This window comes from Numida meleagris, chromosome 3 (genome assembly GCF_002078875.1).
Source record: "Numida meleagris isolate 19003 breed g44 Domestic line chromosome 3, NumMel1.0, whole genome shotgun sequence".
Lineage (NCBI taxonomy): Eukaryota > Metazoa > Chordata > Aves > Galliformes > Numididae > Numida > Numida meleagris.
The window spans coordinates 41,367,311-41,385,001 of NC_034411.1; the positions used below are offsets into that span (position 1 = coordinate 41,367,311).

The following is a 17,691-nucleotide window of genomic DNA, read 5'->3' on the forward strand; positions in this document are numbered from 1 at the left end:
CGCCACGCCTCTCTCCCGCGCCGCGCCGCGGCAGGCGGGCCGGGCGGGGCTACGCGCAGGCCGCAGACGGAGCCCTCTGCTATCGCGAGAGTTGGGCGGCGAGCGGCAGTCGCCCTGGCAACCCGCCCCGCCCCGCCGCCCGCGGGTGGCAGCGCAACGAGGCCGCCGCGGGACTTGTCCCTCTCGGCGACCCGTCAGTAGCGACGCTGTTGCCATAGTGACGGCGCGGCTGTCGGGCGTCCCGTGAGCCTCCCCGGCTACGGGGCGGCTTCGTCCCGCCCCCCCCGCGCCGTCTGGCGGTCGGGACGCCCCCCGGCCGCCGGTGGTGCCCCGTTGTAGGATGGGAAGCGAGGGGGACCATAGTTGGTCGCGGGGAGGAAGCGAAGATCCTGAGGTCGTCTCCGAAAAGCGCCTGTTTAAGTCCAGGTTGCCGGAGTGCCTCGTCCAGGTGGCGTGCAGTCACCAGCACTGCGCCTTCCCGCTGAATCGGAATGAGCTGTGCGTCTGGAATACAGCTGGCACCCACGCTGCCCAGGTAAAGCAACAACGCCTCTCGTTGTGCACTTCAGAAAAACATCAAAAGGGAAGACATGGACAAAAAAAAATAGGGTTATGAAGCTTTAAGTTTCACTTTTATGTGTAGAAGGTGCTAGTATTTATTGTGAGCTTTGTTACTGTGATGAGAATAACACGAGCGGTTGTGGCTGCCTGAGCCTGGCAGATGCGGAGGCACAAGCAGCCACTCCCTTGCTCCCTCCCAGGATAAGCGAGAGGATCCACAGAGCAGAAGTGAGAAAGGCTTGTGGGCTGAGATAGAGACAGTATAATGAGAGAAGGACAGAGGAAAAAAGAAGTCATGCAAAGGCAAGTGCCTCTTGCAAGCAGAGCGGGGCCCAGCCACCTTCTCATCAACTCCTGAGCACCTTTTATTGCTGAGCACGTTGTGTTATGAGGACAGGCTGAAAGAGCTGGGGTTCTTCACTCTAGGAAAGAGAAGGCTCCAGGGGGACCTTATAGCACTTATAGCAGCTTTCCAGTACCTGAAGGAGGCCTACAGGAAAGCTGGGGAGGGACTTCTTAGAAGCGCATGTAGCAACAGGACAAGGGGAAACGGTTTTAAACTGGAAGAGGGTAGATTTAGACTAGTTATTAGGAAGAAATTCTTTACTGTGAGGATGGTGAGACACTGGAACAGGTTGCCCAGAGAGGTTGTGGATGCCCCCTCTCTGGATGCATTCAAGGCCAGGCTGGATGGGGCTTTGAGCAACCTGGTCTAGTGGGAGGTGTCCCTGCCTGTAGCAAGGGGGTTGGAACTGCATGATCTTAAAGGTCCCTTCCAACCCAAACCATTCTATGATTATATGATTCTATGTCAAGTGGTATGGGAAACTCCTCTGGCCAGCTGGAGGCAGATGCCCAGCTGTATCAGCTCCCTGCTTCCTGCCTGCCCCCAGCCTTCTTGCTGGAAGTTGGCAGATCAGAATGGCAAAATGAGAAAGCCTTGGCACCGCCCGCACTGTTCCGCAATGGCTAAATATTGTGTATTATCTACATGTGGCCAGTTTAGTCACAAAACCCAGAACAACATCATACAAACTGCTACAAAAAAGTTTACCTCGTGCCAGTACAGCTATATTGTAAATTATTAAGTGATTTTGGAACAATGAAAGAAAATGAGTTTGAAACAGTTATTGTTTTGTTAATTTTTCAAACATTATCCATTTGTAATTTTGCATTGTTTGTAATTTTAATTTGAAGTTACTCATTTTTCCATGTACGTTTGTCAGCCATTACGTTTGTTAGGACATCAGCACTCAATTTCTGCACTGGCATTTGGAAGTAAAATCAATCCACTTCTCATCTGCTCAGCTTCCCGTGAGCGTGTGATTGTGTGGAATCTTGATGAATGCACACAGAAACTGCGAGAAGGTAGAGTATTATTTACATATCATATATTTTAGATATATTTGTATAATAGAAGTGAAATGAAGGCAGTCACTCACCACCACCTACAAGCCCAGCAGTGCCGAACCAGTCTTTCAACAGTGACCACCTTAGCAAACAACCCTCCAACACCTTCTTCCGCTACTACTTCTATAAAAACCTGCTATTTCTGAGTAGAACGCATTAACCTCTCAGATTCAACGATCCTAAAAGTGATGGCGCTTTATTTCCTGGTTGCTCTCCTCCGGCGATACCAAGCCGAAGCGGAGCGCGACCTCCTTCCGCCCCCTTCCCCCCCCCCCCCCCCCCCCCCCCCCCCCCCCCCCCCCCCCCCCCCCCGAAACAACCGGCGCTCTGCCGACCTGGCAGGGCCGAGAGCTGGCCATGGTGCTGACCCGCAGCTGGGGCTGGGCTGTGCTCAACGGCGGCTGTTGGAAGTTTAAATGGACTGGAATGCATAGGAAGAATGAAAGAGAATGAAAGAGAGGAAGTCATGGCTCACTAGTGCCCTAGTGACACTCTTTCCTAAAAATATTGTTATAGCATTATGATTTAGAGGCTTTATGGCCCTCTTTTTGTGTCAATGTTGTGAAAGAGACATGTGGCCCATCATTGTTAAAAATGATGTAGATTTGCCTATGATGTAATGTGTAGGAATTGTGTTTTGTACTCTGAATTTGCAAAGCTACATATTATTTAAAAGAAAACACTTGTAAAGAAATGAGAATGTTTTAAATACTTTTATAATAAATGTCATCATTTCACTTTAATCCATGTACGTGTAATGTAGAGAATCAAGGAATGAATCAGGGAGGATTCCATGAAATTGGACTAAGAATTCAGGGGAAAAAAACATGGAAGTTAATTAGAGACAGTTAGTGGAAGATCAATAGACAGTCTGTGTATATTTAATACACAGACGTTTGAAAGCCAGATTCACTGCTGCTAGATTTCCTTCTTCTCCTTTCTGTCTCTGTCCACAGGCTCTTCAGCAGATGCTGTGTAGTCTATCTCTCCCTAAACTGCTCTCTGCACAGTCTTGGCCAGTGTTTTTCACCTTATTTTTATTAAATATATCAAGGACTTGAGTTCATTGTGTGATCCATCTCTCCATGCTGATAAGCCTTGATACATTAATCTGTTATAGAAAGACTCCACAGTATCTAGGGTAAAACCTAGAAAAAGACATCTATAGCTGCTGTGGCTGTGTTCTGGTTAATCCACTGCCTATATAATCCTAAGACTTGATAAGATGTCCAAAATCTGTACACATTGTTGAAGGCAGCATCATACAATGTGGATCTGCAGAACCACTGATACGAACATAATGATGTGGTGAAAAGAGAGACGAAAAATGAGCCTGTTCTCAAAGCCAGTCTTATCATCTTAGTATGCAGTGATTTGCAGTGGCGTACTCCCCCATTCAGCCTTTTCCCAGTGAAGAATTAAAACCAAGTGAAGGAAAGTCCCCCTTTGCTTGGTGGCTGAGTGACTGAAATATTCACCTGGAAGAAATATTTTTTGAACCTCTGTTCTACTGGGCTTGAATTGGGATTTCTTGTCTCCAAAATGAACAAGGCAATACTAGGTTCTCTGGACATGACATCCTGCTGCAAAAATTCTATCCTTGATATAAGTGTCATTTGATATGCACACTTATTATTAGTGTTGCAAAGTGTACCAGATATTGTCTAGGGAAGAAGGTAGATGGAGACATCTTACAGGTATATAATTCTGTGCTTTGCTTTCCAATAGCTTAGGCTGATTGGGCTGGATGATCTTCCAACCCAAACTATTCTATATTATTAAATGGTGGGTTACTCTGTACATTTTCCCAACAGACACTGGCATAACTGTGTTGTTAGATAGCTGTTACGCAGTGTTTCTGAGAATCTCACTGCATCAGAGTTTTAGATTTTGCTGAATCTCAATAATAATAAAATCGCTGCAGGGTTAACACCTCCAGGAATTATTATTGGAACTCTTCTGAGATTGGTGCTTTATGTAAGATTTAGTCCAGATGATCAGCAAGTGGCAGTATGTGCTGGAAATCGGATCTACATGTTAAGTGCCAAGGTGAGATACCATTCTTTGTAGCCATAGTGCTGTTGTTTCTTTAACTTCCTCACTTTCAATAAAATCATGATTCAGTAATGTATGCATTCATATTCTCATTTAGAAGAAAACAAATATAAACGAATGCTCAATAGCATTATCAAGTGATATGCCATAAAAATGATGACAAAGTGCTGAAGTAAAACAATATCTCAATGTTCTGAAAACATCTGAAAAATTACTCCTATGTCACTCACTTTGAAAAAGCAAATGTAACATGTAGCGTTTTCTGCCAGCAGAATGATATACAGGGCTACATTTGGCTTAAGAAAAATCTTGTTGAATTTTAATTTGAACTTCATTCTGATTATTTTTAGCAATAATTCTTAGTTATTAAGAACTTGAATTAATTGCCAGGTTAGTTTTGAAATCTGATTTGATTTTGTTTTGACTTCCCTAATCATAGAATGAAGCTATACTAGTTGAATTGAATGGCCACCTGGCTCCAGTGACTGCTGCTGAGTTTTGCACGTGGGAGAAAAATATGCTTATATCAGTGTCGGAAGACAGAAGCTTTAAGGCAAGGAAATCATTGAGCTGCATTTAAAAAAAGAATTCAGTGAATTTTTTAATTAACATTGTCATTTTTCCTAAAAATATTTGCTGAAAGTTAAGCAAAAGTTATCTTTGCCATTATAGAGATCAGGACGTTGTTTTTAAGAGTTGCTTGCAAAGTTATTGTAAAAATTAATTATTCTTTCTTTAAAAGAATATTGAAGGTTTTACATAGTCAAAACATTCTACAGTGAAGTGTTAACTTTGGTGATTTTTATTATCTGGCAAATGAACACAAAATATTTTGATCAGTTTGGCTGTAACAGAAGTGTCTCAGTATATTGAACTGAATTGAAACATTCTGCTTTGAGACTGCTGACAGTGACTGAAATTTTCCCTTATCGTATTCCCATGGTATTACGTGCCATGGTTGTTACATACCGTCAGGATTTTTTTGCCAGACATTTTACATAATGATACCATAGACTGCTGCTGTTGTACACGATGACAGTTGAAGATGACTTAGGCAGTAAGGAGGAAAAAGGAACCTGAATGAACCTGGTTATGTCTTCTAGAATATATCAGGGTGGGGAGCTAGATTAGATACAGTTTGGTCTTCTATTGGTTGTTCTCTATGTAACTCTAAACATACCAAGCATTTGGTACTACAAGCTAAAGTAAATTTTGCTTTATGAAAATAACACATATTTATTTCCAAGTTTAGGTGTTTTTCTTTTTCATGGAACTGTTTGATCTAGAGAAAATGCTATTTTGATTTTTATCCTTGTCTTGGTTGAAGAAAATGCAAATATTGTATTGGAATTGTAGGAAATATGAACAATTCTGACTTTTATTGTTTCTTATTTAGCTCATGTAGACCTAAAAATAAAATCAAGGTGAAAATGACTGAATGAAAAGCTCTGTATACTTTTTGTTATTGACTTGATGAAGAGTTGATGAATTACACAAAATTCCAACAAGTTGATTTTTTTTTTTAACCAAGATAAAAATTAGGATTAAAATGACTATCAGAATAGTTTGCAAGTCTATGAAATAATTTAGTAATAAGACTTGATATTTTATTTGACCTGCCTTATTCTGCAGGTTAGAGGCAATTCTCTGAGGGCAGCAATGCTAAAGTCTATGGTAGTTGGCTCCTATGATTGCAGAACATGGAGCATCAAAAGCCTTATGCTGTCTGAAGGCATTTTAATAGGCTAAAGAAGTGAAATGAGTGAGAATCTCTTCAAATAATTTCGAGAAATAGAATCTTAGGAAACAGCTTTTTAAGGAAATAATATGTACATTCAGAAGCAAATGAAGCATAAACAAAAGGATAAACTTGGGAGCTATATAAAAGCTCACTTCAGAGAGCAGGGAGTGCTCTGCTGCAACTCTTTCAATGTGTACGTGATAGTTATGGTAAATATAGTGGAAGAAATTGTGGTGAGGAGGACTTGTAGAAGTAGCAGCAAGAGAGGAACAATTTGTTTTTATTTATCTTTCTTACTCAACTATTAAGTATTAGTCGCTTAGAAACAGTCTAATTGATAGTGAAAGTTGATTTTTAGATCTATAGATCTAATGTGGATCAATATATAGTGATAAGTACCATAATTAATAGCAATAATCATAAGTCTAGTAATAATCTTAGGTCTCAATATAAAAATTGTGAAATTGTGCAAGCTCCCTGTATGAAATCTAGAACTAGTTCAAGTCTGGCATGCACTGATTTAGCTTAAGTCACCAAGAGATCAACCTAAGCAAAGGTGGTAAGAAATACTTCTATTACTTTGTGTATATATATCAGGTAGGTTTCGCCTTTTTTACTATGGATCCTTATCGATTAAACAGAGCCCAACACGAAAAACAAACAAACAAACAAACAAAAAACCCCTGCAGTAAACAACCTTACTCTATTGCACCGCTTTCAGTGGCTGCATTTCCCTGTTTTCACCACTTGATGGCCTGTAAAAGTTTGTGTTTTCCTTAAAAATCTAAGTAGGTACGTATCTTTTTTTTTTTTTTTTTTCCTCTGAAGGTATGGGACTATTCTACTGGACTGTTAAAATATCAGTCAGGAGTACTAACAGGTAAATTTTCTTTTTATTTACTTTTTCATAGCAAAATACATCAATCTGAACAATAAAATAAAATCATGTGTTTAGTTGACCTAGTAAAAATATTTATAGTAAACTTAATGCTAGCATATGTATTTTCCTTTTAAGTGGGTAGATAGTTTCAGTTTATTTTCATTAGCAGTTCTTTGTACAGATTGACCATTTAACTTTTGGTTTTTACTGAAATATACAAATAATTCCACTGTCTATGTGCTTTTTTTTTCTTTTAAGTTTTGTATATGAAATGAAAGGAAATACTTTAAGTGTACCATATGTAGGTTTATTAGCAGGGTCTGTAGTTGAAGGCATACGTTGACTTTGAAGTCAAAAGCTACATTTTATAGAAAGAGCACAAAAGGAGTGGAAGACAAACATCTCCTGTGCAGCAAGGATATCGCTCTCCAATAAAATCTTTCCTGAAAGTAACTATATGCTTGTCACCAGAACCTGCTCAAATTCTGTGTTGGTTGTTCTTGTCTATGGTGCAATAAGAACAGACTGGAATACACTTTAACTAGGGGCAGGAACTACATGGGAATTGGTTGTTAAGCTTTGTGCTTATCTATTATTAGATGCCCTGAAGTAAAATGAGAGCTCAAACCATATGGTAGGAAAGGAGAGGAAGAAGGAATGACTCCTTTGTGATTGTCAGTGGCAATTGCTTTGATTGAATCGGTTTGTAGAGGCAAGGTCATGAGAATTACAGTGGGCGAACACCAGGGGAAAGCTACGCCTATAGTGCTCTGAAAAACATTGCCATTGCAGCCTGGGTGAAAGAGTGCCGCAAACCACTGCTTCTGCAGTGTGGATAGAAGATTGCCAAAAACCACAGCCATGCCACTTTGGGAAGGCAGGCTGCAGATCTACAAATGGAAAGCCCATTGCAATTTAAAAAAAAAAAAAAAAGACCCTTAGCCTTAGTTTTTTGTTTTGTTTGGTTTTTACCTTTCTTTATAAATAGGAGGTATCAGTTTTGAATAAAATTTCTGATTTGTGTGTACTCTGGAACTAAGTGCAACTTTTTTGAAACAGCATTTCCTTTGCTAAGTCTGCTAATTGATGAAGAAAAGAAACAGATTATCACTGGATGTGCTGAAGGACAGGTAGTAAAAATCAATCTATGTGACAAAATAGTCAACTATCATTAATTTATCTATCAAGTAGCTTCACAATTTGCATACAAGTTTTAAAATGCTACAACTATTTTAGTAAACATAACCTTTATTACAAAATGCAAACTTTTTCCTCAAAACCATAAAAATTTTATGCAATCAGTAAGTATGTGTACTCTGAGATACTATAAGTATCTGTTTTAAAAGAAAAAAGATGAAAAGCTCATTTTTTTGGCCAAGGAATAAAACACATGGCCATAAATTGGAGAGGCCATGATTTTAGCATGGTGGAATTCTAAGAAAAATGTAATAAAAACACGTCAAGCATTTGATATCTTCTTTAATTTAATGTTAGGAATATATTAATGTGAAATTTTTCGATGGCATATGAAGGCTATCTTCCTTCAGTGTAACCGTTCAATGGATCATGAAGAAAATTAAACACTTAAATACAGTGGTGCCTAAAAAGACAAAAGTATGAATGAAATTCATTTACATGACTCAGTAAGCAATTGTATGCAGGTTACCCAGGATTTTTAATTGTAGGAAATAGTCTGTGAGGAGTTTCTTTTCAAAAATATAAACATATTGGAATTAGACATGCTGTTCAAATTGATAATGTCTACTTCTGCTAATAATGAAAATATCTTTGATAATTTTGGAATATAGATGGATGTAATTTAATTTCTGGTCCCCGATAAGTTTCCAGATATAAAAATTCATTAGTTACATCAACAGTTTTCAGTATTGAACCTCTAGCTCTTATTTGTATAATTCTATTGCAATAGCTTTTCTTTTGTTTTCTTTCAGCTTTGGATCTTCAGCTTAATCAGTGATCATAATTACCGTTGTGTGGCACGTATTGACTTAAAGAAAGAGCAAGACAAATTCTATAATAAAATCAGGAAATCTGAAGAAGAATTAGGTAGCGTAGTGCTTCTCAAATTTTGTTTTTGCTATATTTCAATTGTTATTGGCTACTGAGTGTGTGCCCTTTTATGCAGTGAGAATTTATTATAAGTGATAGAGTTCTGAATCTCAGGCAGTCACGTGGAATCTTTTACTGAAGCTGATATGAAGCTGAGGATTGGCATACTGAGGAGAATTATGCATATATGTCTCTGATAACATCTTGGACAATGTATCTGCTTATAAATCATTGCATAATGTCTTCAGTGGGAACAGAATCAATTCCTAAAAAATTAATCCATTGTCTAAGTGGAGTACCATTTCTCAGTTACCTTTGAACATTCTAAGAATCTTTTATGTTATGCTGTTTTATGTTATTTTATTATATGTCTTGCTATGCTATGTTATTTTACATTCATACCAGAGCCCCCATGATATATTATTTAACTGACAGTGGTATTTTTTATTGGCATAACACTGAGTACTTTTAAGCCTTTTATGATTGCACCTCAGAAAGGTGATTGTCTGGCTCAGGATATCTCCATCTTTTGAAATGGAAAGATAGTGTGGTCTTATTTCATGCTATTTTACTACATTACTATTAATTCTCTCTTAAATTCTTTCTGTTTGCCTTATTTCATTGTTTTGTTGACTGATGATATTGTTGATTGGTTTTCTTTAGGTAAAAGGCAAAATATTTCTGAGCTTTGTAAAATAAACAGCATGAAACTGGAGGGGTCAGTGGAAACATCATTGCCCGTCCTCCTAATTGAACACTGTGACTATTCAGTATGTTTCCATAATGAAGAAAACATGTAAGTCCTTTAAAATACCACCAAGTATTTGGCTGGAATCTGTTCCCAGGAGTTCCTGTTGGTTCTTAGGTTATTTTCACTGCATCACAGATAGATATTTTGTTCTACTTCTAAACGACAATGAACGTTAAATTCTTACTATTAAAACAGCTCCATCACCTTTTGCTTTAAGAGACTGGTGATTGGAAGTAGTTTCCTGTTTGATTTTTAAATTGCTATATGTTGGTTTTATCAGGAGATTCATTTTTCTTAGAACAGCTGACCAGCTTTGAGTTTCTCATGTTTCCTGCCTGCTATGAAATGCAACAGTGCACTTTTGCAACCCTAATGTGCAAAAAATTATAGGTCTCCTATTTCCCTAAGCTTTTTGAATTTGAATAATTTCAATGCAGCAAATGGCATTTCATTAATTTAAAGTAGATGAAATTAACTTTCTGCGTATATAACTTGGTATCATTGTCCCTAATAATTTGATACTGCCACTTCTTGCTGTAGAAACAATTCAAAGAATTCACAAATTGAATTAGTTTGTATTTGCCATGCTTGAAACTAGTGCAAACCTCAAATAAAACTATACAGAGCACAAAAAAGTATTGAACCACCATGGTGACTGTTTTAAGACCAGGCTTTAGCTTCGTATTTTTCCATACTGCTGTTTCAACTTTGTGGTCTGAATTTGAAAATCAAACTGATAAGTTTACTCAATTTTATTTGGAAAAAAAATATTTAGAAATTTATGTCAGTGTTTATTTACTGTGACATTAAAACAATTTTAATTTTGAGAATGGCAAAATTTGTTTTGTTATCATCATCTTATTAATAACATTTCACTCTGTGCTGGGTGTTGACTGAAATTGTAACCAGTTGGGCTAGGCTGCGGTGTTTGTGAATATTGAGTTTCATTGCATAACTGCAATATTACTGCGGCTAAGAATAGACTGATGCAGACAGTCCAAGCTTTCCTGCCTTTTTAAGCTATTTTTTTCCCCGTAGTTTGTTCTGGTTCTTCTCTTGCGCTGTAATTACAAAAATACCTTGAGTTTCACTGCTGCTTATGTGTTTGTAATACAGGTATTAAAAACAAGAATATGTGTGGGTTTATCTCTTCATTTAAGTTTACTTTTGTACATACAGTGCTTTTACAGCATCTTTCAGCTGTACAAACCACAGTAATTTTTTGAAGAAAAGTATTTCGTATGCTGCTTTGGATTTGCCAGGAACAATTACACGAAATCAAGACTTGCCTTCTGTTCTTGGTTTTCAAAACTTCACAAATTTTAATTGAAACTTTTCCCTTTGAACTACAGATTTAAAAAATACATTAAAAATCTTTTTTTGGGTGGCTTATTATTTTTGTCATATTGGACTCAAGCTAGCTAATATTGCTGTGTCTTATACAGAAAAAAAGAAGCTTCTTTATCATACTCAGGTACATCTTTTTTTTTTTCCTAATAGATCCTGTGCCCTCAACAGAAGCTATTTTTGGGTAGGAACCTCTACTGGCTTGTTATTAATAAATCTAGCCAACTTTGAGTTGGAAGCATTTGTATGTTACAAAGGTATGATTAGAAAATGTCTAGCTACAATCTAATGTGATTGCTTTTCTTTGTTGTCTGATATAAATAGTATAAGAATTAGTGAATACAGCGGAAATTGCTTTTACTGCGTTTTTCTGTCAGTGATGACTTGTTTCAGAATATGTGTCAGTGGTAGATTTTTGTAGTGGCTAGTAATGAATTCCTATTCAGTTTAGTGACCTAAGTACAAGGCATATTATTCTACTCATAGTTCACAATGTGGCTGTAAGCTAGAAGGATATGTACTGAAAACAGTGGGTTATGATGGTGTCAAATCAGTGTGCGTAATTTTTTTCCCTTTTAAATGTAAATACGTCTTTTTCCACTGTGTTCTTTTTGGCAAAGATTACAGGGGCCTCAGCATTCGATTTGCTAGATCGTGTTCATTAATGAAGAAAGCAGTTAATGGAAAGGTGAGTATATATTTAGCATTTATTTAATGAATGTTTACATTTTCAGTTATTTTTTATAAACATTAATTCTGCATTTTGTTTACAAATTATGTACATGTACACTTTTTTATTTATTCAAAATGGGAATTACAGAGTTTTTTCTCTGGAGATGATTCTTTAAGGAGTTTTTTAGTTTTAGTAGCTGGGTAGTTTTAAAGCTCTCACAGTTTGAATACTGTCTGAAGTGACTAAAAAGCAAAAGGTGAATTGTTTTTTGTAGTGTTCGGTGTGTACCTTGAATGTCAAGAATGACCACTGTGGGAGCAGAGGCCCTGTTTTAGAGGGAAAAAAAGGTGAAAAACACTTTCCTCAAGCAGATGCTGGGATGAACTTCTGAATCCTTCCAAGAAATCTGCAACAACTGTTTGACTTGTGAGAAAATTTCTGTGGAAAATCAACAAAAGCTTTTTAGGAAATGAAAGGCATTCTTTTTCCTAACATTTTTGATGTTACAGTTTTCCTGCAAAGTGAGCTGAGTATAGACCTATGTCATATTGACATAGCAGTGTTTTTTGTTTTTTTTTAGAAAGCGGCCCTCTCACTTGAATCATTCATGTCTGCTATCAGTTCTCAGCATGTCTCTGAAAGCAACCTTTTCTCCATGTGTTCCTCTTTTCTCACAAGTCTTGCTGCAGAAATATCTTTATTTTAGAAGGTGTTGCAAATTTTGTGAATGCTAGGTATGTAATTCTGTTAGGACATATATATAAGCAGTGTGCGCATATTTTGAAGGACAGAATTAAGCAGTTTTTGTTGTTTAATGCTGTGAGACTAGATCCATGGATATTTTTGAGTCATTTTCATAAGCTTAAAACAGTTTCCTTCTCCATTATAAATAACTTTCTGTTAGAGCTTAAGTTATAAAGTACATGGAGTGCTATTTTATAGTGTAATTACTGCAGGTTTTATGCTTGATCACCTCAATGTTTGAAGACATCATTGCTGTGTTGGAAGTTAATCTTGCTTTGTTGGTGAGATCTCAGCAGAGTGGTATTCTTAAAAGTGGAAATGAGGAGAGTCTATCAGTCATTGCCAGGTACGGAATAACTTAAAATGTTAGATTTTTTTCTTCAAAATTGGATTATGCATTTGTTTTTCTGACACTTAAATGCATCACATGGTTTTGTATAGTTATTTGCTGACATGAATTTACTTCACTTGTTTTCCTGTCATGCTGTAGTTGCATCAAGTGGGAGAAATTACTAAATTGCAGAATGGTTGAGACTAGAAGGGACATCTGGAGGTCATCTAGTCCAATCCCTCCTCAAGCAGGGACACTCAGAGCAGAGTGCCTAGGCCCATGACCAGTTTGCTTTTGAGTACCTCCCAAGAGGCGACTCCACAGCCTCTCTTAGAAACCTGTACCGGTGTTTGGTCACCTGAGCAGTAAAGAAGTGCTTCCTGTTAGTTAGATGGAACCCCCTGTGCTCCGGTTTGTGTCCATTACTTCTTTTCCTGTCACTGGACACCACTGGACACAACCTCTTTTGCACTGTCTGTTCAGGTATACATTGAGAAGACCTGAGCTGAACAGTCCAAACTTTCTCAGTCTTTCCTCGTAGGAGAAATACTACTGTGCCTTCATTGTCTTTATGACTCATTGCAAAACTCTCTCTCCGGTAGCACAATGTCTCTCTTGTACTGGGGAACTTAGAACTGAACACTAAAACTGAGCAGAGGAGAAGGATCACCTCCCTTGACCCGCTAGCTACACTTCCTGATGCATCCCATGACACCGTTAGCCTTCTCTGCTGAAATAGCATGTCACTAGTTCACTTTCTGTTTGGGATCTGCCAGCATCCTCAGGTCCTTTTCTGGACTTGCTGGTCTCCAGCATTTATTGTTGCATGGAGTAGTTCCTCCCTGTGTGCTGGAGTCTGCACTCTCCCCTGTTGAACTTGTTGATATTCTTGCCAGCCCATTTCTCCAGCCTGTCAGGGTCTCTCTGGATGGCTGCACAACTGTCTCGTGTGTCATTCACTTCTCCTAGTTTTGTGATGTCTTCTGCAGTCTTGATGAAGACATGCTCTACTCCACCATCCAGATTATTAACGCAGATACTGAACAGGATTGGTCTCAGGACTGAGCTCTGGAGTATTCCACTAGTTACTGGCCTCCAACTAGACTGTGTGCCACTGATCACCATCCTCTGGGCCTGGCTGTTCAGCCAGTTTTCAACTCCCTTGCTGTGTACTCCTCCAGACTATTCTTATCAGCTTCTCTATGAGGATCTTATGGGAGACAGCGGCAAAAGCCTTCATGTCCAAGTAGACCGTATGCACCACTTTCTTCTTGTCTTCCATTTCATCATGGAAGTTTATTAAGTTGGTGATGCACCACGTTCCTGGTGAATCCATGGTGACAAGTCTCAGTGGCTGTTTGGTCCTTCATGATCCTTGAAATCGCTTCTGTGAAAGCACTGAAATCTTAAGTCATGGAAAAACCTGCTGTCTATAGTGAAGTGAAGTGAAAATCTCATGTGTACATACACACATTCACACAAATTAGTAAGAATAAGTTATGACACCTTTTCCTAATCTGATTTTGTCAATTGAATTTGACAATTTTTGTTTTTGGTTTTATAACTTAGATGTCCTCTGTTGCCAAAATCTCCATTGCGTACAAATTTAAATAAAAACACGAAAGAACCTTTGAGTAAAGCAAGTGGTAAGTGTAAAACAATCTTGATATGAATTAATAAAGTTATTTTTAAAAACAGTAACAGACTCAACTGTCTGATGCCTATTCTAAGCAATATATTTATTTCTCTTTTAAGTTATATGTATTTTATTTTTATTTTATCAGAATTTTATTTTTCTAGTAGTATTTCATATCGTACCCAAATATCTGTAGTAAAAATGATGGTAATGTGATATTTTTCCTCTTTCAAATATAGTCCTCCGAAAAATGTCGATTCTGAAAGAGTTAAAGTATGTAGAAAGCTTATATTTTTCATATCTTTTCAAAGTGTGTAATATATTTTTCTGTATAATTTGACTTTTCTTTCTTATGTTTAGTTAAATATTGGATTGGTTTTGTTGTCCTGAATAGTCTTTTGTTAATACTTGTAAGTTTAGGAAATTGGGTTTTGACTTAGGTTCCTACTGTTTGAAAAAAAGAGAAAGATCTGACTTCCAGTTGCTGTTGGAGAGCACATAACTTCTTTGCTTAACAATAGTAAAACTAGGTTCAGAAAATACCTAGAAAATATTGTTTTTCACAATTACCTTTTCTTTAGAAAAGATAGAAAATAACTGGTAGCTGTAGACACTTAGAATAATCTATTCTGATTCTTTTTATTGTGCTTGATGGACATGCTAGAATGCCAAAGGTTATACTTCTGGTTTTGTGTGATAGTCTGAGAAAGCATCTACAGTGTTTTTGCTAGAATTTGAAGCTGCTTCTGAAATCCAGCACTGTGCTATTGTTGACATGTCACATTCAGATAACTTAGATGCTCCAAGGAAATTGTATGATATCTCAGAGCAGTTGGAGTCAGTCATTCCTTAGGAAGGATCCTTTTCTTCCTCATTATTACATGTAAAGAAGTGATAGCTGATGGGAGCTGAGGATGCTTCTATCCTCAGCTTTGGTAAATGTGCCCACGAGATCACTCACAATGCACCTGAAGTTTTTGCCTTGGAATATGAACAAGATCACCCCCTCCCCCCCCCCCTTTTTTTAAAATTTAATTAGGTCATTCCTGCTGATATGAAATGCTTGTATTTAGTTTTGAGCTGGAAGCTGCCCTTCAGGAATATTATTACAACAGGGTGAATGCAGCCATTATTCATGTCTTCTCATAGAAGAACAGCCATTTATGTGTGTACATGCTAGCCAGTTTGTTTAGGATCTTTAGATATATTCCATATTCCAAATGTAAGATGTGCATATTTTATGTCTAGTAAATATAAAATCTAAGCATAAAATGGACAACTACAAAATACATTCATGAGTGAATTATGAGAAAAGTTCCTTAGAGCAGTAATTTTGTTAGTTCGAAGTTTAGAGAAGTTCCTACTTGATTTTATTTGAGGAGGGATATTATGCAAAGGGGCAGTTAATATTTCTTTCCTTTTCTCAGTATTTTAAAGTAGCTGATCATAATTGTGTTTTGAAATACAAGGAGACATTAAAAATGGCCACTGCTCTAGCTTAACTATGTATCCATAAACTTGTAAAAATGGAACATAACATTAGGAAGCTCTTTATTGACTTTTAAATTATTTTACTGCAGGAGTGAAAAGTACCGTGAAAGATCAACCACTGGTTTTTCATAATAAAATTAAGTCATCAGGTTATACAGCTGCACCACGGTGAGTAGATACGCTTGTATTTTATCTGTTTTACCGGGGTCTGATATTTTGTCATGTAATAGAGATGTATAGTCTCACCACTGTGAAACTGATGACTGGTGAAAAATAGATATGATTTTAACAAACACAATCCTTTTAAAAACATGTAAATTTTCACAGCTTCTGATCAGTGACTGGTTGCTTCTGTCTTGAAATGAAAACTTCTGTGTACATTTACACGGGGTCTGTTTCTAAATTCTATGTCACTTAAACCCAGCTGGTTCTTTCCCTTGTTCTGTGTATATAGAACATTCTCAGATCAACACAGGGAGAAGTATGCCATTTATTTCCTCTCAACCATCTTTTGAGATGGGCCATGTTACAATTTTGTGAGCTATATGACTTCTCTTTATTGGTATGGTGTTATCTTTGAAGATCTTTCAGGATTATTTTTTATTTTTTATTAGGAGCTTCTAAAGTCACTTGTGTCACAGTTCTCCGAAAGCTTGCTGTAGCTTTGCCTGGTTTTTGCTTTCTTTTAAAGATTTATCTTTGGCTGGAGAACTCACACTCCTATGGAATGAGTAGTCTTGTGCTAGTGTTCCCCACAGGAATGGAGAATTTATGTCAGTGTCTCAGAGCCCAAGGTGGATTGTAGACAAGGCACTTCATTTTTGGTATATATTATTCTGGACAGTACCATCCTTGTGTAGCATAGCTGTTATAACATAAATAGAATGGTGCAAGGTGTTACATGAGAAATAACCCTTACTTTGAATGCAAGTGAGTGTTGGAACTGAGAAATCAAGAACCAGCTTTTACCTGCCAGTAATAGACTTCTTTTAAGTGATCTGAGGAAAAGCCTGCTTATGTTTACATCTTTAGACTGCAGCTAGAAAGTGTGGTTTTTATATTCTGAGAACAGCCATTAGAGACTGGGATCTCAAAATAGATTCAATCATTTTGAAATGATGAACCAGTTTTTGCTGATTACTGAATGTGTTGCTTGTATTCCTAATTCTGTGAATATACAGACTGTATTGTCTTTTTTCTCCAGTTTCTCTCAACGCAAAAGTCTTGGATATGATAGGATGAGTACAAGCACTGAACTCGCAGTTTAAGAAAGTTCTATTCATCCCATTCCTAATTCTGTGACATAGAATTTCCTTGTTTTATCAAAGCATTCCTTGAGAACATGACTGAAATGGTCCCCAGCAAAAGATAAAAGTTTCAGAGGAAACTCAATCTGGCTTAAGGACATCTATGAAATTTCTCCTGCATCACTTGTATCTCGTTTGTTGCTTTGCTTGTCAGTTGAAGGAGCTTTTGGTTGTGATGATGTGTGCAATCATTGTGATGATGTTTGGGATAGACAAACACCTTTCATTTATCCCACCACACAGTGTTCCCTGTGGAATATCCTAAATTACTTTTGAATGTGGTGTCAGAGTTCTCCCTTAACCAAAAAAACTCCTCTGTGTTTTCCTGAAATTTCAGACATATGAAGATAAGCTGTTGAAATAGAGTGTTAAAATGTAATGCAAGATGGAGTGTCTTTCACATTTCAGAGTGATCTGAACACAGCTCAAGCTCTTGCAGGTTTTGCTAAGTGTCTCAATTTTTGATATATGTTGTGCTGCTGCTACTAAAGCATTTAGAATGGTGTTTGCTAAGAGCAATTTCCAGAGAGTCTGGGCCCCATTTTTTTTTCAGGGAACGTAGCTGGGAAACCTATAATAATTCTGCTCAGATATAGCAAAGACTGTCTAGGGAAAAGCCATTTTGACACCACTTCTTTCCATTTGCTTTGCGCTTATGGTGATGATTTTTCCTGTAAGTTGCTACTGCTATATGAAG

General features: G+C 37.5%; 1 protein-coding gene across 12 annotated transcripts in view; it reads left to right on the forward strand.

Moving 5' to 3' along the window:
* The window catches only part of WDR27 (WD repeat domain 27), a 141,904-nt gene continuing 124,375 nt past the window's right edge, over positions 163-17,691 (forward strand). For all 12 annotated transcript variants that reach the window (XR_002437456.1, XM_021392925.1, XM_021392924.1 and 9 more), the window contains exons 1-13: positions 163-535; positions 1,788-1,929; positions 3,896-4,020; positions 4,466-4,579; positions 6,596-6,647; positions 7,707-7,777; positions 8,597-8,711; positions 9,378-9,510; positions 10,966-11,069; positions 11,433-11,500; positions 12,442-12,575; positions 14,130-14,206; positions 15,777-15,855. Coding sequence is in view for 11 of the 12 variants with exons in the window: in XM_021392925.1 (XP_021248600.1) it covers positions 341-535; positions 1,788-1,929; positions 3,896-4,020; positions 4,466-4,579; positions 6,596-6,647; positions 7,707-7,777; positions 8,597-8,711; positions 9,378-9,510; positions 10,966-11,069; positions 11,433-11,500; positions 12,442-12,575; positions 14,130-14,206; positions 15,777-15,855 (1,409 nt within the window). In the remaining variant the exon portion in view is untranslated. The remainder of the gene's footprint in view (positions 536-1,787; positions 1,930-3,895; positions 4,021-4,465; positions 4,580-6,595; positions 6,648-7,706; positions 7,778-8,596; positions 8,712-9,377; positions 9,511-10,965; positions 11,070-11,432; positions 11,501-12,441; positions 12,576-14,129; positions 14,207-15,776; positions 15,856-17,691) is intronic.